The 25880-nt window shown below is 48.6% G+C and overlaps 1 protein-coding gene and 1 long non-coding RNA gene across 5 annotated transcripts in view; both read right to left on the reverse strand.

Moving 5' to 3' along the window:
* The window catches only part of LOC119118353, a 439862-nt gene that overhangs the window by 197610 nt on the left and 216372 nt on the right, over positions 1-25880 (reverse strand). The window lies entirely within an intron of this gene.
* syne1a (spectrin repeat containing, nuclear envelope 1a) overlaps positions 1-25880 on the reverse strand; it is a 67743-nt gene that overhangs the window by 13708 nt on the left and 28155 nt on the right. For 2 of the 4 annotated variants that reach the window (XM_037245241.1, XM_037245237.1), the window contains 59 exons: positions 25685-25857; positions 25414-25567; positions 25133-25276; positions 24890-25054; positions 24493-24810; positions 24256-24411; positions 23249-23419; positions 20916-21242; positions 20685-20837; positions 20446-20613; positions 20122-20298; positions 19199-19345; positions 18995-19120; positions 18713-18889; positions 18367-18632; positions 18119-18275; positions 17648-18046; positions 15989-17587; positions 15549-15874; positions 15322-15466; positions 15021-15239; positions 14585-14871; positions 14346-14511; positions 14128-14283; positions 13897-14049; positions 13509-13691; positions 13130-13267; positions 12582-12767; positions 11963-12085; positions 11715-11897; positions 11239-11382; positions 9914-10123; positions 8435-8575; positions 6644-6760; positions 6421-6582; positions 6144-6332; positions 5853-6026; positions 5200-5391; positions 4938-5069; positions 4738-4838; positions 4508-4661; positions 4313-4441; positions 4078-4251; positions 3794-4009; positions 3624-3725; positions 3407-3526; positions 3124-3324; positions 2878-3051; positions 2675-2806; positions 2393-2589; positions 2139-2271; positions 1883-2065; positions 1659-1808; positions 1357-1533; positions 1138-1293; positions 898-1053; positions 653-823; positions 432-565; positions 155-359 (listed from right to left, as the gene is read on the reverse strand). In XM_037245241.1, the coding sequence (XP_037101136.1) occupies positions 155-359; positions 432-565; positions 653-823; positions 898-1053; positions 1138-1293; positions 1357-1533; positions 1659-1808; positions 1883-2065; positions 2139-2271; positions 2393-2589; positions 2675-2806; positions 2878-3051; positions 3124-3324; positions 3407-3526; positions 3624-3725; positions 3794-4009; positions 4078-4251; positions 4313-4441; positions 4508-4661; positions 4738-4838; positions 4938-5069; positions 5200-5391; positions 5853-6026; positions 6144-6332; positions 6421-6582; positions 6644-6760; positions 8435-8575; positions 9914-10123; positions 11239-11382; positions 11715-11897; positions 11963-12085; positions 12582-12767; positions 13130-13267; positions 13509-13691; positions 13897-14049; positions 14128-14283; positions 14346-14511; positions 14585-14871; positions 15021-15239; positions 15322-15466; positions 15549-15874; positions 15989-17587; positions 17648-18046; positions 18119-18275; positions 18367-18632; positions 18713-18889; positions 18995-19120; positions 19199-19345; positions 20122-20298; positions 20446-20613; positions 20685-20837; positions 20916-21242; positions 23249-23419; positions 24256-24411; positions 24493-24810; positions 24890-25054; positions 25133-25276; positions 25414-25567; positions 25685-25857 (11868 nt within the window). The remainder of the gene's footprint in view (positions 1-154; positions 360-431; positions 566-652; positions 824-897; positions 1054-1137; positions 1294-1356; positions 1534-1658; positions 1809-1882; positions 2066-2138; positions 2272-2392; positions 2590-2674; positions 2807-2877; positions 3052-3123; positions 3325-3406; positions 3527-3623; positions 3726-3793; positions 4010-4077; positions 4252-4312; positions 4442-4507; positions 4662-4737; positions 4839-4937; positions 5070-5199; positions 5392-5852; positions 6027-6143; positions 6333-6420; positions 6583-6643; positions 6761-8434; positions 8576-9913; positions 10124-11238; positions 11383-11714; positions 11898-11962; positions 12086-12581; positions 12768-13129; positions 13268-13508; positions 13692-13896; positions 14050-14127; positions 14284-14345; positions 14512-14584; positions 14872-15020; positions 15240-15321; positions 15467-15548; positions 15875-15988; positions 17588-17647; positions 18047-18118; positions 18276-18366; positions 18633-18712; positions 18890-18994; positions 19121-19198; positions 19346-20121; positions 20299-20445; positions 20614-20684; positions 20838-20915; positions 21243-23248; positions 23420-24255; positions 24412-24492; positions 24811-24889; positions 25055-25132; positions 25277-25413; positions 25568-25684; positions 25858-25880) is intronic. The other 2 variants (XM_037245240.1, XM_037245238.1) reach the window with 2 other exon arrangements.

Raw genomic sequence — 25880 nt, forward strand, 5'->3', positions numbered from 1 at the left:
TTTGTTGGACTGGACTGTGACTCTTCATTCGAGCACACTGAGGAGGAAGAATGTAATTTAGCACTCTGCCGAGGGGGCTTGTAATAAATCAGTCAAGTGAGGCACGTCTCGCTTTTTGTCCGGATTCCTGCTGATGCAGCCTCCTTGTACTCACGTCGCAGTCCTTGATCCAGGCGCTGCTCTCCTCATCTGTGATGTCCCTGTCGGTGGCGCTCTTGAGCAGGCGGTCGGCACGCTCCTCCTGCCTCTCCACCGCTTTCGTACACATGGCGAATAATTCAGTGTATTTCTGCCACAGCCCCAGCAAAGCCTTACTGCTCCTCAGCTGCTCCGAGATCTGCTCCAATAGATCGTTCCACCTGACAAAAAATGATGTCATCATTTGGGATTTCACCTCCAATTGGGATTCTCTTTTTTTTTTTTTTTTTTACCTCCTGTTGACATCCCGCATTGCTCTGTTGAGTGTTTCCGCCACACACGGGTGGCATTCGGTGAGGAGCTGTTGGGTTACAGATCCAAACTTGAGTAGACTGCTCTCCTGCTTGTCCATCTCCTCTTGCAGGTTCTAGGCGACACATCAAAACAAATCTCAAGAGATCCTTTATCCACCAGATGGCGCCACCTTACTTTTTTTAGTGTGTGCAGCACTCACCTCCAGACTCTCCACCTGCTGCTGCACAGCCTCCAGGGAGCCACTTATGGGGGGCAGCCGGGACACACAGTACCTGCCCTCCATCAGGTGCCCATCGATCTCCTCTGCAACACGCCTGTATAAGGTCCATTCTTCCAGCACTGAGCGCAGGCTCACCTTCATCTGACTTATCTGTGAGAGCAACACTTGAATATAGTCCAAAAAAAAACCAAGACGGTGGTTGATTTATGGAGGAGTTGACTTACCATGTGCTTCAAATGAGCCCAGGATTGGTTGAGTCCTTTGAGGGTCTCTGTGACACCAGCGCAGGCTTCTTCTTTCTTATCCCGAATGAGAGCTTTGCCACGTTCCTCAGCCTTCTCTAGATCCTTCTCTTTCTCCTTCACAAGTTCCTCTAACTCCTGGAGGAGTGACAACTGTGGTTGATATTAAGTGTCCCAAGCCACTATTTCGGGAAATTGTGGTAACAGCAATCAACTTCTTACCTGACAATCTTTCAGTGCGTTCTGCACCGATGCAACATCTTCTATCCTGTGTCGCTTTTTCAGTTTCTCTTCTTGGAGTGTCAGCCATGTTTTTAAGGCCTGGACTCCATTCTCATGCTCTAGCCAGCTTTCCAAAAGTCCTTCTAAATGCTGAATCTAAAAAAGAAACAATAAAATAAGTCAGTGTCTGTTGAAAGACGAGGCCAAAAGGTGACTTACCTTTTCGGTGATGAGCCCTTGGAGGACCTGCCATCGTCTGTTCATAGCACCGAGGCGCTCAGCAAAGTCGGTTTTCTCGCAGCGCTTTCCCTCCACGTCCTGACTGCTGATCTGCAGCACCGACTGATTGACAAAGTCCACCGTCAGCTGTTTGCAGGTCAGGTCGATGCGGAACCCCTGTGAAAAGAAGAGGGGGGCTTGCAATTTTGATATTTGATATTTTAAGACATGATTCTGGAAAATACCAAAAAAAGTGTTTTAGCCAGTAGGGTTGCTCGGTTTGTAAATGTGCGTTTTTTTACCTTGTACTTTTGCAAGAAGATCTGGACCACCTCTGAGCCCACAGCTCCAGCGATTTGACCCTGGTCTTCGTTAATGATGTTCTCCATAATCGTCATCCAGCTGATGAGCTCGGCAATGGCGTGTCGGGACGCCAGCTTCTCCATCTGCAGCTGAAGGCCAAAAGATGACAAAGAGTTACGACGGCAACAGAAAAAGAAACGGGAGCGTATCTTCTCTCGCGGACCTGATGGAGCTTCTCTTGGACGACGGGAATGCGAGTGAGAAGCTCAGCCCACCGCGTGTCGACGTGGCCCAGGGCTGTCCTCAGACTTGCCGTGTCCACCCGCTTCAATCTCAGGAGCTGGTTGCCGGTGCTCAGGACGGAGGAACGCAAAGATGACTTGGCATCCACCTCTTTGGAAAACTCCTGCGTGAAGTCCAAGTGACTCTCAGTGAACAACAGGTATGAACACCACTCAAGAGTTCACGTCACAACCTACCAGGAAGGCACAGAGGTGATCCCTGACGGTCTCCAGCTCCTGAGGCACAGTGACAGACTGCGTTGTCCAAAACTCAAGTCTGTCTAGAGCCAACTGCAACCAGTGGCTCAACTCTCCAGACTCCCTTTTGTACCTAGCAAGTACACAACAAGATTAAACCACCAAAATTAGAAATGCTGTCTTCGATGAAATCACAGCTAAATGTCGGAGAGCCGATTGACTGAACTAAACGGTTAGACCAAACAAAAATAGACCTGCTCCAGTGCTTGAGGGTGGAGTCGAAACGGTGCAGCTCTTTGTTGACTTTGGTGGTCGATGAGAGCCAGTGTTCTCCCAGCTGAGTCAACTGGTTCTCCAAGTCTGAACAGCTAACAGACAGAAGAAGCCTCTTGCCCTCCTCCAGGACCTGATACAGTTGGGGCTGATGCTCGGCAAGACCGGCCTTCAGACGCTGAAACCGAACAGAAGATGAGATGAGACTGAGGGCTTAAATCCAATGTCCCTTTTTGTTTTTGTTTATCCCAAAAGAGCCTTACCTGGTAGAGAGTGATCCTTTCCAAAAGTCTCTCCTCGGTCTCCTCCACCAGGCCCACCGTGGGGATGCTGCACTCGACAACCTCCAGCTGTCTACACAGAGCCTGGTAGTCTTCTACAAACCTGCTCCATGACTGGCAGAGGCAAGGTCATCAGCACTTGCTTATGTTCATCTCTGAAATGAAATTTGGAAACTCATCCTCACCTCCAGAATGCCCTCCAGCTCCACTCCCCGTCTGTGGGCCTGTTTGAGGACACCGTGAGCTAAAGACATGGTCTCCTCTAGGGCCTGGCTTTCCCGCGGTGCTACTAATCCAGACACTTTGCTGTAGAAGGTCTGAGTGAGGATCATGTGGCATTCAAGGCTCTGGAAGAACTCCTGAAGGGGTGAAACAAATGAAATGTTAACCATACGGAGGTTAAACTAATCCACCAAAGAATGGCATCTTACTTTGTGTTTGTCCAATAGCATTTGGACCTCTGTGACCGAGGCGACTGTCATTTTCTGGTCGGCGGCCATCTTGTCCTGGGCCGTGTCCACCAGGTCCGTGAGGTCTCGGAGCGCCGCCTCGTACTGAGCCTTGAGGGAAAGGGCTCGCTTCAGGCCGCTGCCTCTGGAGCCCACCAGCAGCAGAAGCTCTTCGTACGCGTCCTGCGTGAAAAATGACTACTGTGACACCAATGCCGTTGGAGAACGGAAGCTCGTCTTTTAGTCTTGTGTTATTTTGCTTTACGTGTAGTTTGAGGAGCTCCTGGTGGGAGAGTCGGTCAGATTGGACCCCTTCGGCTTTGGTCTTCAGCTCGGTCACTCTTTGCTCAAACTCCCTTAGGCTGTCCTCCACCTCTGAGAACGTCTGCAAAAAGTGACATTCGTAGAAATAATCAAAGCGGGCAAAGCATGACCAGCGGTCGACATACAACTGACAGATTTTATGCGTGTTGGCATCGAACCTCGATCTGCTTGGCTGCGGGCCTATCCACTGTGGCGGCCATTTTCTGTAACAGCAGGTGTTTACTCTCGCTCAAAGCTGTGAACAGCATTCGGAGTTCGTTCTGGTGCAAAGAAGAGCGAGTGGTGTTCAAAGTCAAACATACACTCTTGCGGGAGATTACGCTGTTACCTGGAAGTTGACATGCTCTTGGAGCCTGTCCCTCATGGTGTCGCATTTCTGTTCAAGGGTGGACTCCAGCAGGCCCATCCTCTCTTGGAGACCTTCCAGGGTGTCCTCCATCAAGGCTTGCTCCTCACCTCCACACAGCCTTCCTGCACTTCCACCCAGAAGATCTCTACACTGGTTCACCTCTCTGCTCATCTCCTTCAGATCTTTATTGGTGCTCTGCAAGGTTGACCCAGCGAGATACTTACTGAATCTGCTCACTGTGAGTCCTTGCTCCTCTTTCTTACCTCGAAATGTGTTAGCTGCGTCTCCGTGTCTTCAGATAGCAGCACGGGGCCCGAGAGCATCTCGCTCTCGGCGGCGTCCAACCAGGTGGAGGCGGCCGACACTGCTGCGTACAGATTCTGTTGGAGCGCCGTCACACCTGAGGAGAGCGATGTCGTCTTGTCGCCGCCTTCCGCCTGCGGGAGGAGCAAAGATGATTTACATGGTGACACTTAGAAGCAAAAGCGATTGGTTTACCTCTTCGGTGATTCTTTCCAGAGCTTGGCCACAGGCCTCGAATAAAGCTGTCGGCGAGCCAGCGTCCTGGCTGCCGGACTCGCCTCGGAAGACCATGCCGGGACTGGTCAGACGGGAACGGTGGATGATCTGCGCACACGGGCGGCATGAGAGATGACTCATGAAGATGACATACATGTTCACGTACGTGCGTACCGGGCTGAACTGATCCTGTTCCAGTGTGTTGAGCGAGAGCTGCAGCTTAGTGCTCTGATCTTTATTCAGGTTCTCCCAACGTCTCAAGTGGTCCCCTTGAGACAAGCTCTCGGTCTCCAGCAAAACTCCCACAGGAATTGACGACACCTCACTGCTAGAAAGGAAGAAAAATGACATTAAAATCAAATTAAATCCATACAATGTAAATAATAATAAGTGTGAGAACTGACCTGTCCCCATTTGTTGTGATCTGTTGACTGAGTAAATCTTCCCCAACACTGGCTACTGACTTCAGCAACCTCCTCTGCTCTTCAACATGCTCCTTCAGCTCCTAAAACAAAGTTTAAAAAGTCGGTAAGATACAATTATGGTTGAAACAGTGCAAACTAGGGGCTGACAAATGCAAACATAAAAAGCAGTCTGCCCTCACCCTTTGTCTGAGAAGGTTGTCGTGATGCTGCTGAGTGCGCGATGAGCGAGCCTGGGAGAGCCAATCCTGCACGCTGGGGCTCTGCGAGAGCGACGAGTCCGGCTCGCTGTCATCCGGTTCCTGCAATGAACCCTGTGGGTGGGGCGGGGAAACAGAATTATTTCACCATCGATGCTACTGCTCTATTCAGTGGCGTAGAAAATGTAGTAGCTCGGAATGGCAAAACATTTTGTGATGTGTCGCACACAGGCCCCTCCCTCACCTGTATGTCCATCTGCTTGTCCTGCAACATCTGCTGCAGCTCCATTAGGCTGTCTTTCAATGAGTGCAGTTTGAAGGTGAGCTGCTCCGCCTCGCTCTTGGTCTCGGCCCGGCCCTCCAGTAGCAAGCTCTCGCTGTGCACCGACAGCTCGGACAGAAACGACACTTTCTGCTCGATTTCCAACAGCATGTTCTAAAAAGAGAAAAAAAAAATGCTTTGCGTAAAAATCATGTTTAGTGTCGAATCAAAATTAAACATATGACACTATCATGAAATTTCAAACGTGGATTTATTTTTTCTTGTTATCTCATTAAAGTATAGCTAATCTTCTAGTCTGCTAGTATGTGTATGGTTTTAGCCAAGATTCCACACGAGGGGAGGGGGCATATGAGAGCAATAATCAGGTTATTTAACCTCCCCCCTGATCGAGGCAGACGGACGCAGAAAGAACAATTACAGTGTACGATAGGGCCAATGTTGACACCCTATTAGCTGGTCTAATATTAGCTCCTGTTGTGATACGTTACCATAGAAACAGTCAAATCACGAGCTGTATAAGAATGTCATGTAGCTGCGCGACCATATATAGAGGTGCAACGACGCTGACCTGATTTCCGCTGTAATTAAATTCACGAAGTAGTTGAGCACATCACCTGGCAGTCAATGAGCTGCTCCTCCATGTCGAGGTCTTCGTTTTGGAGGTGAAGCGCCGTGCTGAGGGTGGCGCGGGTGCTGAGCAGCCAGTGGTCCAGCTCCTCTGCCTCGCTGTGGTAGCGCTGAAGCGCCTGCTCCTGACGCTGCTCCTCGAGCTGCTCACTGAGCTTCTCCTGCGAGGAATAAATCGTCCACATTGTCATCTGGAATATGATGCTGGAATTGTGCTTCAATTTTTTTTGTTGCCTCAGATATTCACATTTATGTGGATTGATTGCGAAGCAGCTCACCTCCAGCAGTTGGCGTTTCCCGGAAGCCTTCATCCTGATGGTGGCCATCCTCTCTCCCAGCACGGTGAGGGTGGATTGCAAAGCCAGCTGGTCGGCGGGCTCGCCGTCGCCGTCCGACAGCTCCTCCGAGAAGCACGTCTGCAGCTCGCCGATCTCGTCTTGAAGCATCATGATCTCGTCCATCAGAGCCTGGGTGAGGATGGTTGGTTAAAAGAAATAGAACTTATCAAGTATGACATATTTGTCGACTTTACAGAGATATTGTGCAGTCTCTCACCTGATGTGTCGCCATCTGGCTCTCGGGGCTCTTGCTTGGCTCCAAGCCTTCACCCAGCGACGCCTCAATGGACTCCATCTTGGTGGAAATGGACTGCAGAGACTCCTGGTAGTGCTGCTGTCGCTCCAAAGCTTCATACAGAGTCTTTTGCTTCTCGCTTATCTAGGGCACGACAAAGAGAATGAAAACGGTTTGGCTTCAAAGCGAGTCGAGGTAACCGTACCACGTTCTTGAGCGTTTCCCAAGATCTCTGCAGGTCGTCCAGGTTGGCCGTGCTGGTCTCCACGGACGGGTCGTAGACCTCCTGGAGGGCGGCTCGACTCAGACCACCTCGACCCTGCTGCGTGAGTGCATAAGTGAGTGGGGAGTGGAAAATTGTTGAATTCAGATAAATACTTACAAAGTGTTTTTCATGATTTAAAAATACTTACCGTTTTTTTCCATGTATAATGCGCCCCCATGTATAATACGCACCCTAAAAATGGCATGTTGATGCTGGAAAAAAGCCTGTACCCATGTATAATACGCACCCAATTTTTTTTTTTTTTTTTTTTTTTTAAAGTCCCAATGATCGTCACACACGCATCTGGGTGTGGTGAAATTTGTCCTCTGCATTTGACCCATCCCCGTGTGATTTTGATCCATCCCCTGGGGGAGAGGGGAGCAGTGAGCAGCAGCGGCGCCGCGCTCGGGAATCATTTGGTGATCTAACCCCCCAATTCCAACCCTTAATGCTGAGTGCCAAGCAGGGAGGCAATGGGTCCCATTTTTATAGTCTTTGGTATGACCCGGCCGGGTTACTTAAGTCCGTAAACGTAAAATTATTTCAGAAAAAAGATCATCTTTGGGAACAACCGGATGTTATTCTGCCGGTCAGTATCACTGCGCATGCAGTAGCAAACTCGATAGCGAAGAAATATGTGAGACTCACAACGGGATCACCAATATTTGAGTGATGTTCCAGTTATTTATCACAATTATTTATTATTATAATAATAATATATATACCGTAATTTTCGGACTATAAGTCGCGGTTTTTTTTCATAGTTTGGGTGGGGGGGCGACTTATACTCAGGAGCGATTTATATACATATATATGGTTTTTTTTCACTTTTTTGGGCATTTTATGGCTGGTGCGACTTATACTCCGGTGCGACTTATAGTCCGAAAATTACGGTAATAATTATTCATTTATTATTCACAATTGTCATGGTGATCTTTCTGGTGATTTCTTAACTAGGCTGGATGTATTTTTTTTGTTGGCGTTGATTTGTCCGACTGCCCAGAAAGGCACCACCGCGATCAGTTAGGTTAAAATGAAAAGAGAGGAAAGTGACGTGCGGACATGAGAAGTTGAAGAGGAATAAAAACACCCTTGGAAACCAAAACTTGCCCCTCGTCGTGACTCGGAGCCGCAACAAATGTTTCGGATTTGTGTAGGGTACATTGTGACAGCAAACGAGCAGGTGATCGAGCAAGCGTCTGATACGAGAGCATTGTGTTCGTATGGAGCGTGTTTGAAGTGAACAGCAGAGAAGAAAGGAACAAGCCAAAGTGTTGTGAAATAAAATATTACCTGTAATACGCATTTAGGTAGAGAACTGAACTCTCGCTCTTTATATAGCTGACGTGTCAAAAAAAAAAGTTTACCCATGTATAATGCGCACCCCAGATTTTAGGACAATAAATTAGTTAAATTTTGCGCATTATACATGGGAAAAAACGGTAGGTCATCAACACGATGTATAAATATTGATGCAATTATTTGGATAAAGAAAACTGAACGTTTTATAATTCAAATTCTTCAAAGACACCACCTTTTGCCCAGATCTTGGTATTTTCTCAATCAGCTTTATGATGTGAATGAGGCTTTATGACCTGGAATAGCTTGATATTTCAAGAGCAAATTGGTGCGATTTGAAAAGAATAAATAGAGTGAAGGGTGATCATGTGAAGAGCTGGCAGGCCAGGCAGGGTTCAGCGGGAGGGGGGGGGGGTTGCAGATGGGCAGTACCTGGTTAAGGGGAGCATCAGCGTAAGCCCCAGGGGAGGGGGAGCGGCAGGCAGGGGGAGAGGAGACCTCGCTGTTGGTGCCCTCCTCCCCCGACTCCTCGGTCACGGGGGAGAGGAGAGTGTGGCAGCGGCCTGCCGTCATCTGACCACACCAAAAGAAGCAGGAGGGAGGGAGGGAGGGGGGTAAAACGGGAAACATAGGACAGGAGAAGGCCCAATGAAAAAAGTAAGAGAAGAGAAAAAAAGAAAGCAAGAGCAAGAATAGGCTTTCAAATCAAAAGTGGAAGTGCTGGTTGAGCAGGTTGCAGCTGGCACGTAATTGCACGAGGAACAAATCACAAATCATTCTGTTGTGTCGCCGCCCAACAGCGGCCGAGACGCAAACGTCATAGCGGCTCTTGTAATGGATCTCATGTGATGGCAGGCAGCCACTTGACAATCTGTAGTCAACAATACGTTTCTACTCCTCCTCATTTGCTGTCCTAGAAGTGGCCCAGTTGTCTGCATGAGTAGCGAGACAGAAGTGGAAATGTGAGCCGAGGCCTAACTGTGCTGCTGCCTTTTTGGCTGTTCACAACGTGGCTAAACTCACTCGGGGCTTTGTTAAAATACGCGGGACGCATTCCCGGGCTTTATGATGCAATGCGGTGCAACGGAGGACATCGGCATGCAAAGTTTGCGCTTAACTGCAAGTCAACGAATATGTTTATCTTGAAGACTATCATGCTGGTGTGCTTGCACACACACACACACACACACACAAAAACATGCTGTCATATCCTGTATCCGGGCACAACACAGCGCAGACAGCAGTGACAAGGACGTGGAATGTGAGACGTATACGGTAGTATGAGATTTCCAAGCACAGCAGGCTGCTGAATGAGATATAAAAAGTGCACACACACACAGACATGTGGAAGAAAATCAAGTATGACTCAAGAGTTTTTGTACTACAGTGGATGTGGTTGAGCTAAATAAATATATCATATATAGTAACATAATTATAGTAGAAAAATTCTAGATATGTAAAAAAAAAAAAAATTTATATTAGACTGAATCACACTATTTAAAATACATAATTTATTTCAGGCCCATAGAAGACAAGTTAAATTTGGATGACTAATGATGTATGAGGAATAATTAAACTCCTATATATAATAATAAAATACCTTCAAATATATTTTTGGAATGCGCTGGAAATAAATGTAAATAGCAAAAACAAAAATATGCACAGACCTCTTTTAAAAGTTATGTCAATAAAATATAGAAGTTGTAGATCGAGTTTTCTAAAGGTAGGAGTTTGAAGAAAGTCCCCACGACACACTATTTGTCATTTTGATGCACTTTTTCAGTGACATAGCAAAACAGTGAATGGTTTGAATGAACAATTAAGTTCTTATGTAGAAGATGCCATGACACACACAAACACGCACATACTCACGCACACACACAAGATGCATGCGGGACCTCGTCCACTCACCATGACGACCGAGGGGTGCGCAGGAAGCTGCTTGTCGCCGGCTACTCCGGCGCCGTGCATGTCGTCGTCGCTCAGCTCGTCCGAGAGGCCGTCGGCCTCGCTGACCGTCAGCAGCATGGTGGCGTGCTTGGCCTTCACCGTCAGCATCTTGCACTTGGAATGGAGCGAGGCGATCTGCTCCTGGTAGCCTCGGATCTTCTGGGCCAACTCCTGTCACAACATACCCACGGCGACACAGAAGCCGCCCGCCCGCGGGGGGTCAGACGAGGGTGGGGCGCTACTTGACGGTTAACACTGAAAACCTCGCCCAGTTGGCCGCATGCTGAATCAGACGCCGGTGTGTACGGAGCATTCTCCTCCCTTTCCCAGCCAGCCTCTGCTTTTCAGAGCGCTCGCATAGAAAGACGACAGCTCCGGCTCGCTCTCTCTCTCTCTCTCCTCTGTATCTCTAAGCCAATCGGAGGCGAGAACGGGCGTATGACTCAGAGCGGCGCTCGGGCTAACAGGAAGGATGTTTGGTTGAGAGAGAAGGCGAGAGAAAGATGTTGAATTCAAAATTCCTTACAACCTCAAAAAAAAGGGCAGGGAAAACAGGAAGTGATGTCACCCCCCCCTTTTTTTTAAACTCCTCTGCCAATCCTCACGGCAGATTCCTTCTGACAAAAGGGAGCAGGCGAGGAAACACTCCCTGTTTGGAGGACTGACAAAGATGGTGTCAGGTTTCAGCTGTGGTATGAGCGCGAATGGCGGGGCCATTCCCCCCTCCCCTTACTCCTCGACCCCGAGCGCCGCAGATGGTCAACGCACATATAATCAGGTCACGTGACTAACTAGGCCAGCGGTAGAAGCGAGGCGCTCGGCTTAAGAGGCCAACCGCCGCCATCGCCGCCGTGATGGAGAGATTTCAGTGGTAAGAAAGCCCGAGCAGGCAAATAGGCTGAAAATAACATCAAAAAGAAACTGGCTCCCAGGAACGAGAGCTTCCCCGTCTCTCGTTTTGAATCTGCGCAGCAGGGGAACAAACTGCCGCGTCATTTCCCAAGTGCACAAAGTTAGGCTCGAATAGCAGTACACTTGGCTTGAAGCAGCGAACATGAGTCAGCTGCATCAGATAAAGTGGAAATATCTGCGGGCCAGGCATCCATCTTGCTAATCAAAATGAACATCTTTATAAAGACTAGCTTGGGCAAGAAACGGCAAATGTTTACCATTTCCTGTATATATATATACTTACAGAATAGAGCAGGAAATCCACTTCCTGTTTGTCTACTTTTTGAGGTTGCCCTGATTGAGATACATCATGACAATATTTCATCTCGACTGACCTCATGGTGGTGGATCTGTGCCTGAAGTTCCTGAATGTTGCTGGTGCAGACAGGCCGGTCTTGAACGATACGGTGGGCTTCTTCTATTAACCTCTGCAGCTTCTTCACCTCCAGCTCATACTGCTCATACTGCACCACGGCCTCCTGGACAAGACATGACAGACATTTTTTTTTAAATATAATTTTCACAACCGTCATTGAGGAGAGGCAATAACTAAGTTGTGATGCTGGAGTTGTTTGTCCTCTCCGGTCTCCCAGGACCCATCCTCTAATGACTAAGCTTCACTACAAGGAGCTTAAAGGTAAATCAGCCCAGAACTGGAGGATTGGCGGATAATAGCAGTCTGAAAGGGCTCAAAAGAAAACCCAGATACTCCTGACACAGACTGTTGCTAGAACATGGCAAAAAAAATACTTAGGAGATAATTATAATAAATTATTATGTTTTTTATGCATGACTACTGAGTGGAATTTACCTGCAGGATGTTACACTGCTGGATGGTGGTGTGCTGCAGTTGGCTGGTTTCCTGCTGCAAGCTTTGCGCTGTGCGGCAGAGAGCCAGACCGACCACCACCTCCTCCGGAAGCCGGAGGGCACTCTGACACCTCTGCACGGCCGCCACCTGCCGCTTGAAGCCGTCCATCTCGGCCAGCAAACGCTGAAATGGGGAGAGGGTCCATTCAAAAAAAATCACCTACATGTGTTGTCGTGCATTGACTTTACTTGTCTCTGTGTGAGTTGCTCTCTCAGACTGAGCCTGTTGAGATCGGGGGAGGCCAGGGTGACTTGGACTTGGTCCACTGCGGCGTGGAGACTCTTCACCTCAGCCTCCAAATGCGATATGTCCTTTGAAATACCAAATATGATTATGATTGCGGAATAGAAAGTGATAGCTAATTAGAAAATGAGAAGACACAAAAGAGGACCAACTGGTTGCGTTAAGTGTTTGTATAACCACCAATTAAAGCTTTTCATTTCATTGTTGGCAGAGCAACACTTTTGTTTGCTAAGGATAAAAAAAAGGAAAAAATGGAAAAGGGGTCATATGGTCTGATGAGTCCGTATTGACCTTGTTCCAGATTGACGGACACAGGGAAGTAATACATTACAGCTCATTCCAGAGCAATGTGTAACTTATTGTGAGTCAAATGTGGCTTGTGCGCATGTTTGCAGCCTCGTGCTACAAGCAAATGTAAACACTGACTTGTACCGATGACAGATTTGTGGAACATGACCGTCTTGCCTGCCGCAGGCACCAGATAATTGTAGTCAATCATGAGGGATGCAATACCGACAATCGCCACACGGCGGCACTGTTGACACGGTGCAGCCATTCATTTACCTTAACAGCATCCTGCAGACTCTGCAGGCGAGTCTTAACCACCAGCTGCAGCTCCTCCGTGCGTCTGCTGAGGTGCTTCACCTGCTGACTCCACCCTTTGGTCGCCAGCACATCCCCCAACTGCACCTCCCACTCCGCCAGGGCCTCCAGGTCGCCATGGAGACCTCGACACTCTCTCAGCAACAGCTATCAACGCCAAAGCGTAATTTAAACGAGAGAAAGGGAGCAGACTTGTCGGGCTGTCAAATGGTACTAATTAAGGGTGCTGAATACTCAGTTGGGGCCGACATTCAGCTCAAAATTAGAGGAAGAGACTCCAATTAGCGGCACATTTGTGTTGTTATATTCAGACAGGATGAAGTCTTTGTTTTGGAAAAGAGATAAGTGGTTTCAATTAGAATCGCAATCAGAATGGATTTTATTCCACTGTCAGCAAAAGGTATATTCACAAATAGGATTTCTTAGAAACAAAGATAGCAATTTGAAAAATGTAAATAAAACAAAAATAGGTCAAATATTAATAAGGTCAACTGATAAAAAAGACTCACCTGATATGCTCGGATTTGCTCTTGTAGTTGTGATAGTGGACTCCAGACGATGTTACCGCAGACCAGAGTCTCCGCTTTTTCGGTCCAGCTCAAAATAAATTCCTTCACGCTTTGATATTCTGCCATTTGCTTCTCTGCCTGCTCAGGGTTATATAATAAAGAAGAGAACGGAGCTTTAATTCAAATTAAGACATCAGAATCATCTTCAAACACATAGGGAATTTCATTTGGCGCTACCTGCTGGTGGTAAACAAAAATAGTGCAAATGATGCTGAGTGTCAGAGCTACAGACTACATAAATAATGGCACACTGTTTCGTTTTTGTTTTTTTCAAAAAATCTTATTTTAGAATGATGCCAAGAAGCTGGGAGTGTCTGACCTTTTTAAGTCTATTGCTCCTGTCCTGGACCTGCTGCGTGGCGCGGCGCTGCGCTTTGGCCATTTGGGCCACAACGTCGCCTAGCTGCTTGCACAGCAGGGGGTTCTGCTCGCCAAATTCCTGCACGGCCGCCGCCAGCTCGGCAAGGGTGTGAGCGCAGCACTCACACTCCTCGCGCAGTATCTGGGGAGGAAACGGTGGCATCTCATGACTTTTTTTTTTTTGCAGCTCGGAATGGCCACAAATACAAGGACGATTATCGCACTCTGACAAAATGGAGGGCAATTCAACCTTTGGACACTCATTAACCTAAACATCTGCTCAATGGATAGCTAGTTTAAGGGGGGGTTAATTGCTTGCTAATTATTCAATCAGTCAGGTTGATTACCCTGTTCTCCTCTTTAGCCTCCTCCAGACTGGCCCCCTTGATTTCAAATCTCAACGTGATGCTTTTCAGTTTGCTCTCGATGTCCTTCAGTCTGCAGCTGAAGTCCTCCTTCACGTCCCGCGTCTGGTGCACCTCGCGTTCTCTGGCTTGGACCTGGAGCACACGGCAGAAAGACAGCGGGGATTAACGGAAGTCATTCTAATAAAGTGTTAAGAGTGTTTTGGTGCTCACCTGATCTTCGGCCGAGCCCAGAGCCAGGGTCACCTCAGCAAGCTGCATGCTGAGCTCCGACGGCAAAGCCGCCTGCAGATCGTGGTACTTGGACTGCTGCGTCTCGGTCATGCGCTCCACGCTCTGACGTCGGCTGATGACCCCGCCGTGGGCGCTCTGCGACAAGGGACGGACGTCAGACGCAGATCTTACGCGCACGCGTTGTCATTTGCGAGCACCTCCAGCTCTTGCAACAGCGTGTCGAGGTCAGCGGTGGGACTCAGGAGCAAGCCGCGGGTGTCTTGAATCCAACCTTTGACCAAGCCCAGCTCTCTCTCCACCTCCTCTCTTTCTCGCAACTCCTGTTGCACTTGCACCCTGCTGGCCCTCACCTGAGAAACAAGGCTTGAAAAGGCAAACGAAGGGAACATTTTCATATGTGGAAATGTGAAATCCAATATTTCAAAGCATCACCTACCTGTCATACTCTTCACGCATGCGCTTGATCTCTTGCAAGCATTGCGTTTCCTGCTGGCCATTCTCCATCTTGCTCTGCAACTCTTCTTCCTCCTCCTCATCTCCTCTGAGGCTGTGGATATGCCGCCTCAGCAGAGCCAGGATAGACTGCTCCCTCTCCACCTCCAGTACAAAGGAGTCATGGTACTCCAGCAGGGTCTGGAGCGCCGCCCTGGTGGCCGCCTTCTCCACGGTGCTGTCTGGGATGCGACTGTGAAGGTCCGTCGAGACCGATCCTACTTTATCCATCTGAGGACCAGATAAAACAGATTTGTTGTCTGACCTGAATCAGTAACAAGGCGAACAAATTTAGAAAGGCGTAGAGATTGCGCAATATGCTCTCAATGCTGTGGCGCAGCCGCCACAATTCATTTTTAAGCGTCCGTTATCTTCCTTACCTTCTCTGTGAAGTTTCTCCATTCCCGCGCAGTGTCCTCCAGCGCCCTCTCTTGGGTGCTCGCCACATCGCGAAGCCTACTCCAGCGTTGCCATAGCGACGAGAGCACTCGAGTGATAACGGTTGCGTCGGACTTGGCGAGGAGCCGCTCTAACTCGGTCGCCTTCTCCTTCAGAGCGTTGAGGGCTAACTCTTGCACGTGGACCTGAGTTACCAGAGACTGTGGCGGGAAAAGATATATTTAAAAATAATAATAATAATAATAAAGAGCAGCTAACACTTAATATCTGTGTCTCTCCCACCTTGTATTTACCACACTTGTCTTCCGCCTGCTGGAGACTGTCAGCTTTCGCCGTGGCAAAGGCGGCCGCCTTGTTCTCGGAGTCGTTCATCTGTTCGACAAGCCTCTCTCTCTCGTGTCGGAATGAGGCCCAGAGAAACGCACATCTAAAAAACAATTTGATCATGCGAAATTTGGATTGACAGACAAGTAAATGGAATAAAAAGGGACAGATGAATAAACGAGCACCTTTCATGGACTTCTCTGCAGGCCTCCATCTGCTGTCTGACTCGGGTGCTCCTCAATCGAGCGGCTTCAACTTCTCGTCCGAGTTCCTTCGTCAGCCGAGTGCCCGCAAGCGGCTCCCAAGTCATCGTCTCCTCTAAGACAGCCGCCAAGTTCTTATCCTGGTTGTCGATTTGGTCCAGGTTGAGTGTCCAGTTGGCGTGGTGCTCCAGTTCCACGCCCCCGCTCACATGCTGGAGGAAATCGTCTGCGCGATCTAGACATTTCTGCACCGACTGCAGTGATGAGTGATGGCGCCGGAGTAGACTGAGAGCTTGATCCAGTGTCGCCTACGAAGAATTAATTTCTTCTTTAAGCGAGGGGCTGGCCAAGTGGTTTCAAAGTGCTAACAGCAATCGGCCAACCAATCGGAAAAACCTAAAAACAATTCAGACTGGTCTTACCTGTTTGTTGACAATTTCTTTTTGCACTTCAGCTCCTAGTGTCCTCAGCTCCTCAAATTTCTCCTTTACACGGACTGGAATATTTTCCTTTCTACCGTCAATCCTTTGTTCCTCTCGATTAAACAAGGCCTCCATTATTCTCAGTTTACTAGTCGCTTCTTCTTCCATGATTCTCACTTTCCGCACTTTCTCCAGCACCTCCTCAACTTTGGTTTCGCTCAACGGTTCCCTCAGAGCGTCTCTAAGAGCGTGCAGCCATTTGGACATCTTTTCCAATTCCTTCTCGAAGGCTTCGGATTGTGTGACGTCTTTTTGGCTTTCTTCCACGCAGCGTTTCACATCTGAGCGTAACGATTGTAGCGATTCACGCCGGGCCGTCATTTCCCGCAAGGAGGCCGAGTCAAACCTCAAGCCGAGAACTTCGATTTGTTGGCTCCATTCTTTGGCCTGGGAGGAAAAACCGTCCAGACATTCGAGTAAGGCATAAAGAGATGCAATTTTATCAATGACATTCATTTTTTTGTCCGACTTGAGCGCATTCAGATTGTCTTTGGCGGACGTAAGTTGCTGGTCAAAACTTCTCAGTAGTTTGTTATGTTCCGCTAAGGCTTTCAAGGCCTCATCCAAATGTTGAAGAGTCTTCTCGGCTCCGCTTGTCAACTTGGTGTGTAGCTGGACCAGCTGACGTGTTTCTTCAGCTCCGTACGTGTGGCCCAAACAGAGAAAACCCTCGTTTTTACCACGAACTTCTCTCACGGCGCTGCCGATGTGCGCTAAACTTTGCCCGATTTTGCGATAGTCATCCATGAAGCAAACAAGCTCCTCCTCTTTCGGACTGATAGTCTTCTTCTCCAGATTGTCAAACTGCTCTTGAAGTCTCTCCACTGTGCTTCGAGTCACCTCCAAAAAAGTGCCGAATTCCTTCCTGTCGAGGATGAGTTGCTGGAGCCTGTCTTTTTTCTCTTTGGCCAGGGCCAGGATGCCGTTGTACTGTTGAGGGAGGGCGTTGAGCCGCTCATCCAAGTAGCAGTGGTCGATCTCGTTGAGAGTGGGAAGGATCTCCTGACCTATCCTCTGCACGATCAAAAGGAGGTTCTCGTTCTCCGACGCCCCTTCCAGGACTTTTTGAAAGGCGGACAGATGCTCTTGCAGTTCCGAGCTGTCCTCAATGTCGCCGAGGTTGATTTCAGGGAAGGTGACGGCTTCCGCTCGCCTGAGCCACCGGCAGGTTTTGTTCAGGTCAACCTGGAAGTACTTCCTGGATATCAAGGCCTTTTCCAAGATTGTGACACGCTGGCCGGTTCTCTGGAGGGCCGTTTCAAAGGCCGCCTGCAGCTCCTGGAGCCTCGTCATAGTTTCTCCTCGCTCTTTGTCCGTGGCGTCCCTCTCCAGTTCCCGACCTTGAACCCAGAGAGACGCCAGCTCCCTCTGGAAGGCCCGAAGGCCGCTTTGGATGTTCCGACACGCCGCCGCCTCTTTTGCCAGATCTTCCGGGAAGAGCGCAATGTGGTCATCTATCAGGGCCTTGCTCTCCTGTTGTTCTACCCACGAGAGTGCTCGGCAAAGACCCTGAAGGAACTGCGTCCTTTCCGTGAAGGCCTAGAGAAAATAATTTGAGATGAGTCAAAGGAGAAATGATTTGAGGAAGAAGCAGCGTACCTTGCTGAGGTACTTCCTCCTTTGGGTGACCCTAGCCTCCAGCGCCTCCACTTCAGTCTGGGCTCGCTCGACAAGCTCCTGCAGGCATTTCCTCTCGCTGAGCCCCAGCCTGGACGCCAGGGCCTGCGCCTCGCTCACCGCCCGAGCCAGCAGCTGCTGTCGAGCCTCCAGCTCCACGCACACGCTCAGGTGGTCGAATAAGAAACTCTGAGCCAGGTCAGGCGGTGGGCTGGTCTTCAGCGCTGAGGTGAGCGAGGGCCGTTGCTCTTCCACCCACTCGCGGGCGTCTCTCAGCTGGGTTTCCACCCGCGTCAGATCCTCCAGAGTTTGTGAGGACTCCTGGATCTTCTGCTGGATAAGAGACTCCAGCTGGGCCCAGCGCTGCTCTAGATGACCCACCTAAAGACGGAAAACCCAATTTAAAAAAGACAGACATTTTTCTTAAATGAGATCTCATTGGAGCAATCTTACCTGTTGTTTGACCAGTTCCTTGTCCAGCAAACTTATTCGAGGCAGGATGGCTTGTTTCTGCTCGCGGAGATCTTCTAGTGTCGCACGTTGCTCCACAAGATCGCCGGACAACTTCCTCAGAGCTTCCAGGTGCTCCTTTGTACTTTCAGTGTCGGCCCTGTGCACACACAGAAGGAGTGTTTAGTTAAAACAGTTCTCACACTAAAATAAATGTTTACGACGTTACACAACAATGATGTGGTTGGTACCTGGCGAGATAGTCCCACTCCCTGGACACTTGATGGAAAAGCTCCTCGACAGCAGCCACGCTCTCCTGGTACTCGCCGCTTCGTTGCATGTCCTCTCCCCGCTCCGCCTCCAACTCCTCGGCGCGCTGGCCCATCTCAATCCAGATGCTGCGTAGCTTTTTCGCGTCCTTCATGGCGGCGCAAATCTGTCCATCCGTTAGCCGCTCGATGGCCTCCATCAAGCGGCTCACCTCCGACTGCCTTTCCCTCACCTGCTGGAGGAACTCCTGGGAAGTTGGATGGTGAATATTTTGAACGTGTCAAAAATGTCACACTCCTCCACAAATAGTTAAAAGAAAATGCACACCTGAGCTTTGTCCAACTGGTTCTGTGCAATTCTGGGCTCAAGCTCTGCAGGACACCTGATGAGATTCTCAAGTTGCTGCTCAGTCTCCCTAAGCTGCACCTCCAGGTCAGTCTTGTGCTCCTCGACGTCCCTCCAGCTCTCTACAACCTCCTCGCAGACCATCATGCGCTCCTCAATCTACGAACAAAACAAACATAAAAGGAAGAGACAATTTGAATCAGCTAATAGATGTCCTAATAAAATGTCTGTGACGTGCTATTTTTTTCATCAATAGCCACTAACCTGGAGTTTGACCTGCTGGATGTCCGTCGCGACCTCCTGCACTCGAAGAAGTGAGAGGTCGCAGGTGGAGCACACGAGTTGGAAGTAAGTACTGGCCTGCTCCTGGAGAGCCCGCTCCTGCTTCACCTAAAAGAAAAAAGTCTCACAACGGTGACGCAATCTACCAGAAAGACTTCATTCAATTAAGAAATGTGTGACCCTGACCTGTTGTAGTGCCTCCTCCAGGCCAAGAGGGGTCAGTGCAGGAGGTTCTGGCTCCTGGGAGGCGGACATCAGCCAAGTCTTACACTGCTGCAAGGTGTCTTGGACGCTTATGTGTCTCTGTAGCTCGTGGTCCAGACTCTGATATACCTAGAAACCATTTCGACAGGGGACAAGTGAGGCTAACTCTTTCAAAAAGGGACGTTGTGCAGCATCATATTTGACAGGTGTTGAATGTGGAGGCGTCCAAACAGCCGCGGCTGATTGACAATCTGAACACGGGAGTCTCAAAGAGAAAGAAACAGGGAAGGGGGAGGGGATGCATTGGCATATTGCCTGAAGTTTATTTGGCAAAGGCTCCAAAGCTGGCATGGTGGCAAGTGGCAGGCAGGATATTAGAGCTTACGTCGGGAACGCAGTTGGCGGATAAGAATGGTGGGGGGGGTTACAAATTGACGAGAAGCCAGCAGTGTGGCTGGATCACACAACGCCAGATTGGCAACGCTGTCTGGGGAGGTCAGTAATGATGACAGAGTGGAAGTTGCCAAAAACGGCAGAGTGGCGCTGGATTAGAGCGGCGTCAAACAGCGGCCGCCTTTTGGTGCAGGCGTGGAAAGTGTGGAGTTGACAGGGGGATATGCGGAGATTAATATGGGCAGATTGAGTTAGCGACTTTGGCTAGATGGGCTCATCTCGGTGCGGTTGCTGTCAGGCGCTGCCAAGGCCTCCGTGCTGGCGTCATCCAGAGACAATTTAGGAGTCGCATTGGGTTAGGATTAAGTCCTTGTCTTGGCGGCATCACTCAATGACACTGATGTTGACAGAGTGTGACCATGCATGCTTGGCCTTATTTGGCACGTGCAGAGGACAACAAAAAGTCAACACGCGCTTCTTCAAATACCAAGCTCCACTGTCGTCTTACTCACCCTCTGCGCCGTGCTGCAGATGGCCGAGTAGCTGTCTTTGGTTCCTTGCTGGTGCCCGTGGACCTGCTGTCTCAGACGACTCTGCACGCGCTCGTCGCAGCCGCGCACCAGGTGCTCCCCGCGCTGCTTCAAGCCTGCCAAGCGATCCTCAAAGCTGGCTATCTCCTCCATGATGGCCTGTGAAGGACAAAACGAGACAACGTCAGGGTGTTCAATGACGCGGGAGGTGGTCTGCTTGAAGCTTTGAATTAAATATGACCAAAATTGTGATTCTATTTACTGGGGATAGATTCCACATGAAAAAAAAAAAGTCCTGATGGTCACCTTGTGCCTAGCTAGTTGTTGAGTGGCCGCTTCCAGGCTGCGGCTCACGCTGGGCTCGGGCGTCACCATCCTGCTAGACATGTGTAGCAACCAGCGCTCCGCCTCCTGAAGCTCATTGTGATACGTTTCCTGTTCCTTCACCTGGCACTCCAATTGCAACACTTGAGCCTAAATGGCAAGACGGCAATAGTGAGCCAGATTGTCCGAAAAGTCACACAGTGAATATGCAACATACGCACCGTGGCCATGTTACAGAGGTCGGTGTAGTCCTTTTGCAGCTTGTTCATTTTGTCTCGGATTGAGGGGTAATGGACAGAGGCCAGCAGAGCGTCGCCTTTCTCCACCACTGACCTGACGGAGCCGTCGTGGGACTGAACCATCTGCAGCAGAGCCTGGAGGGCAAAAAGAAAGGATAGTGTTAAAAAAAAAAAAAAAAGATGCTTCTTTTTTTTCCCCCCCTGGATCTTCACCTTGTACTTGGCGAGCTGCGCCCTCCGTTGGTAAAGCTCGGCTTTGGGTTCCGGCGGCGAGCAAAGCAAAGCCTTGGTCTCCACCAGCCACTGGGCCTGAGCCTTATAGCGCTCCTGAAACTCCTTAGCCAGCAGCGAAGCTCGCTCCAGGAAGCTGTGCTCGGTCCTCAGCCAGCCCGCCAGCTCCTCCAGCTGGGAAAGCCGCGCCTCCACCTCCACTCCGAGGCGCTCCGCTCCGGCCTCGTGCAGGAAGTTGGCAGCCTGCTCGGCACGTTCCCTCAGGGACTTCAGGAAGCTGTGGCCGTGATGGAGATCTGCTTGCAGACTCTGTGTGAGGAAGCGGCGTATCGAAATGCTCATTTGTCAAGAACTGACTTTTGTATGATAATATTTTGATAACAAAGTTAAGTAAGTCTTTGGTTTGGATCCAAATTAGGATTGTCTGACCTCTTCGGAGCACCATTGTTCCTCTCAGATCAAATCCCAGAGGATTGAATAATAGGAAAGGAGGACCCAATTATAAGAGCCCCTTAACAAGAAGGAGGAGCTGCGGGGGGTTCCCGGGTAACGGCAAAACAAGCTTGATGGGGCGCCACCTCGCTTTCATCATGGCTCCATTACTGGTGAAGTGGAGCTCCACCTCCAGCTATTTTAACCATGTGATGTGCTTGCCTGGACACGTCCATGTTTGACCTCCAAGTCTTTCCAGTGACCCACCTGTGTTCCTGCGATACACTCTTAATAAGGCAACCGACCACAACATGGTTTGTTTTAACGAGACCTGAACCCAAACAAGGCACAAGAGTAGAAATTGCTATTTGTGACGGCACATTTCCCTCGAACCCGCCGGCTCGTACATTTCTGAGTCCATATGGTGCGTTTAAAAACCATTCTGATTCATTAACGGCTGACAAAGTAGCAGACATTACAGTCTGCTGAACATTATTTATGAGGGCCTGCACACGAGACCCCCTTTAGGCTGTTAAACGCTCTTCCATCATGCTAATATTAATTATTCAAAGTGTACTCCTCGTTTGTGTGACACGCATTCTGTCAACATTTGTCTGCAGTCGCTCAGATCTACTACTTGCACAATTATCACATTAATTATTGCAATATGTCAGGCACCATCAAAATAGTATACATTTATGAACATGTTTTTTTATGAAGGGTAAGATTTCATTTTAATTAGAATCCAAACAATCATTTTTGATCTTGAAAAAAAAGAAAAGAAATATGAAAATATGGATTGAAAATTTGATTTCTTTTAGTCTATAATTATGCCAAAAAAATATATATATATATGTTTTAATTAGAATCCCAACAATCCTTTTGGATCTTGAAAAAAAAATGAAAAGAATGTGAAAATATGTATTAAAATTTTTATTTTTTTTGGGTCTAAAATACAAAAATATATATATATTTTTAAATAAAGGTTGACTCTAATTTGGGTCAGAGGTTTGCTCATTCATGACAGTTTTAAGTCAGCCTCTCCCTTGGCATGGCTATTGACCGCTACTCTTTTGTGTCAATGCGTAATCATTGCAGTTCAATGAGACACCCTGGTGAGCTCGACAAATTTGGTAGAAGGACACGTGTCAGAAGCTCTCCATCGATCTCCAACAAAGATAACTACAGAGCTCACGTCAGGCGCCACGTGGCGTATATAGTTAAGGAAATGCGCAAAGCGTAGCTTGTCGAAGCGCTTTCATTACGACTCTGGACACGCGAGCGATGCGGTGAAGCGCTGCATCAATTATCTGAGTCTGAGCCAGCACGCTGCTGACACCCGGTGCTTCTTCTTCATCCTCGTCATCACAGCGGGGCGTCGCACCCTGCTAACACCCTCCTTCCAAAACAGCGCCCGCTTTGTCTTCATAACAACTATGGATCGATACACACCTTTTGTTATCATAGAAACTACTTCACATCTTGCAATTTTTTTTTTTTAGCTACTGTCAAAAATTGCCATTTGGCTGGATAGGCAAAAAAAAACAAAAAAAGTGTAAAAACAAAAAAGCCCGAATAGCACACATTTTTCTTGGCCAAGCATGCTGAAGCTGCCAAAAAATGTATTACCCAAGCAAATATTCTGTGTTGCCTTGTGTTCAAAAAAATCTTCCCACTCAGGACTTTAAATACTAAAGTAAGCAAAATGTTGAACGTGACAGCTTGAAAACCTGCAGATATTCACAAGCAAGATATAATGAAGGAAAAAAAAGGAAAATTTGAATCTTGGACAAGTTGGAGGTGAACCATACCTCACACTCATAAATGTGTAAAATTGTTTGTTATGATCCAGCCACCCTCATGCAAACGTGTTAATGCAATACCTCTAATTTCTTCAGCTTTTTCTCCAGCGCGTTTCGGTCGAGAGGTTCCGAAGTATCGCTCACTTCCGTGAAGCTTTTCTTCGTAGTGCCGAGCCACTCGGAGAAGGACACGCAAAGGTTTTCCGCCTCCTGTATACTCTTGAGTTCCTCTTCCAATTGCTTGATGGTTTCCTGTCAGTGGAAAATCAGATTTAAATAAATTTCAAAAATTTATTTTTATGCACGAATCCATTATCATCTCAAGGCAGCTTTTATTTGCTGTAATTATTTGGATCTGTTTCTGCTACTTATTTTTTTCATGTGACTGTAAACAAAAGCAGCCTTCAGGTTTTTTTCCGATAATGTTTAGAAGCTCCTCTTTTAAAGTTGCACCCCAGCGGGCTGTAACCACCGAGGACCAAAAGCTCTGTGAACAGCCATCAAAACAGAAAATACTCTTTTCCCCAGCCCCCCTTGTTTCATCTGCACAAAGGAGGGAGTTAGGATGGAGGGAGGGGGGGGGTGCATTATCCACTTGACTGAGATTTGGAGTCAATAACACCACGAGGATGGAGAGGGTTTCTTTGCAGCTTTGACACATTATTCACTCCATGTCCAAAATCCTGTGGTGAGGAGCTCCAATTAGCTGATATTGCTGAGTGCACACCTTTCCTGTGAGGCGAAGGGAAAAGACTCAGGCCCTCACCTCCTCCCACTTCACATGGCATAATTACAAAGAGCGTGACATCATGCGTGCGTGCGTGTGAAGCCAATTTAAACTATGCTTTTAAACTTTTTGGAAAGTGTTGTCACTGAAGGTGTAAAAATCAATGAGGTGCCTGGATAGCTTTTCCACTCCAGGTGCTGGGTGTGAGACTGTCTCATTGGGCCCAGAATTGATTTTTCTTTCCCACAGAAATGGGCGGAGACAACAAACGGGGGGAGGCTGGATCAAAGGACGACTTCAATGGTTATTATTTGAATTGAATCTATAATGTGTTAGATCTTCATCCAGATGGCAAGTGTACCTGTATGCTGAGCATCAGCGAGTGGTAGCGTGCAGTGATGTGGGTCGCCGTGACGCTAACGCGACCACTGATGTCCGTTTCTTCCAAAGCCTGCTGGGCCAGAGAGGAGAGGCCGTCCACTTCGTTTTGTCGAGCCAGCACCGTTTCAAGGCACAGCTGTTCAGCACAAAGAAAAACATTTTGTAACGGAGCTTTGGCGCCATCATCTCAATGAGTAAATTGACATTATATTCAAACCTCGAGTTTCTTCAGCTGAGTCTCCTTGGTGCTTCTGTCTGACCTCCTGTGCAGTCTCAAGTCAGCGCCTTTCTCCATCTCCTCAAGCCAGTGAGCCAAAGTGAGAAACTTGTGGCCCATCACTTTCAGTCTTGTCAGGGAGGAGTTCAGCTGCGTCTGGGTCTCGGCCAGGTGGTTCTGGTAGGCCCCCCACTCCTGCTGCGCCGTGTCAAGGGCTCTGTCCTCGATCTGGGGTATACCCCACGGGATGACACGCTCCCTGCTGGTTAGCACCGAGGACAGCAGTGATTGGCCGTCCGAGCAGCGCTCCTGTAGAATCTGAGGACAAAAGTAAATAAAGCAAGAAATAAATTAATTATGCCCCCCGCTACATGGAAGGTTAATGAAGTCTGATTACCTGAAGCTGCTTCAGTGTTTCCTCAAGTGTATCCACAGTCCGCTCGGGATGAGACAATGAGGCCAGAGTGGATTGCTCTTTCTCCAGCCAATCTTCAAACACATGAAGTCCTCGCTGATACTCCTGGTGGATCAGAACCAGCCCCTTGGCCTTATTGACTGAACTCTGTCAAAAAAAAAAAAATTGAAAAAAATAGGAGATGGTCATTCAAAAAAAAAAAAAAAAAACAAGACCTTTCCATACCTTGGCCTTTTCTTGCAGGTTGCTGTATCTGCTCTGGAGCTGCTTCACTTCTTGCTGGGTGCTGCCGTGTTCCGCCATGTTGGCCCCCTTTGAGGCTATAGTCTCCAGAGGACAACTGTGACTCAGCACTTCTTCATACAGAAGCTGGAATGAACACACAAGCACATGCATTCATTGCCGGGTCAGTGACCCTGACGGGGAGCCCCCTGAATAATGGATGAGGTAACACATGCCACATTTGCGTTTCAATACCTAATCTAAGGCCTGTTTCTGGAATGTACCTTAGTCTTGCCCAGATTTGCTGTTTTGTCTCTCATCTCCGAATACTGTCTGTCCGAGCAACTCAGTGTTTCTTCAACGCGGTCCATCCAGAGGATGAAGTGACCCACGTCCTCCTGATAGCTGGTCCACTGTGACAAGGCGCCCTCCAGCTGGCTGTTAACGCAGAAAATATCACACTAAGTTTATTGTGAAAGTGATTTCTATCAACTCAGATTCCCACAATACAAAGTTGATAGCGTGGGAGAACTGAATGAGAAACTCGCTCGCAACCTTTTGCATTTGATAGAGGTAGACAACAAGGAGTCCCACGAGTCCTTAAGGTCCTGGATCTGTTTGCGGATCACCGGGACACCCTCAGCCGACGTGTTTCTCTGAACGGCTTCTCCTCTGGTGAGCAGCATTTTGAGTTGGATCTCCCGCTCTTGGCGGGCAGCGAGCAAAGCCTGCACGCACGGAGGAAGCGAAC

Source organism: Syngnathus acus, chromosome 24, assembly GCF_901709675.1.
Source record: "Syngnathus acus chromosome 24, fSynAcu1.2, whole genome shotgun sequence".
Classification (NCBI taxonomy): Eukaryota; Metazoa; Chordata; class Actinopteri; order Syngnathiformes; family Syngnathidae; genus Syngnathus; species Syngnathus acus.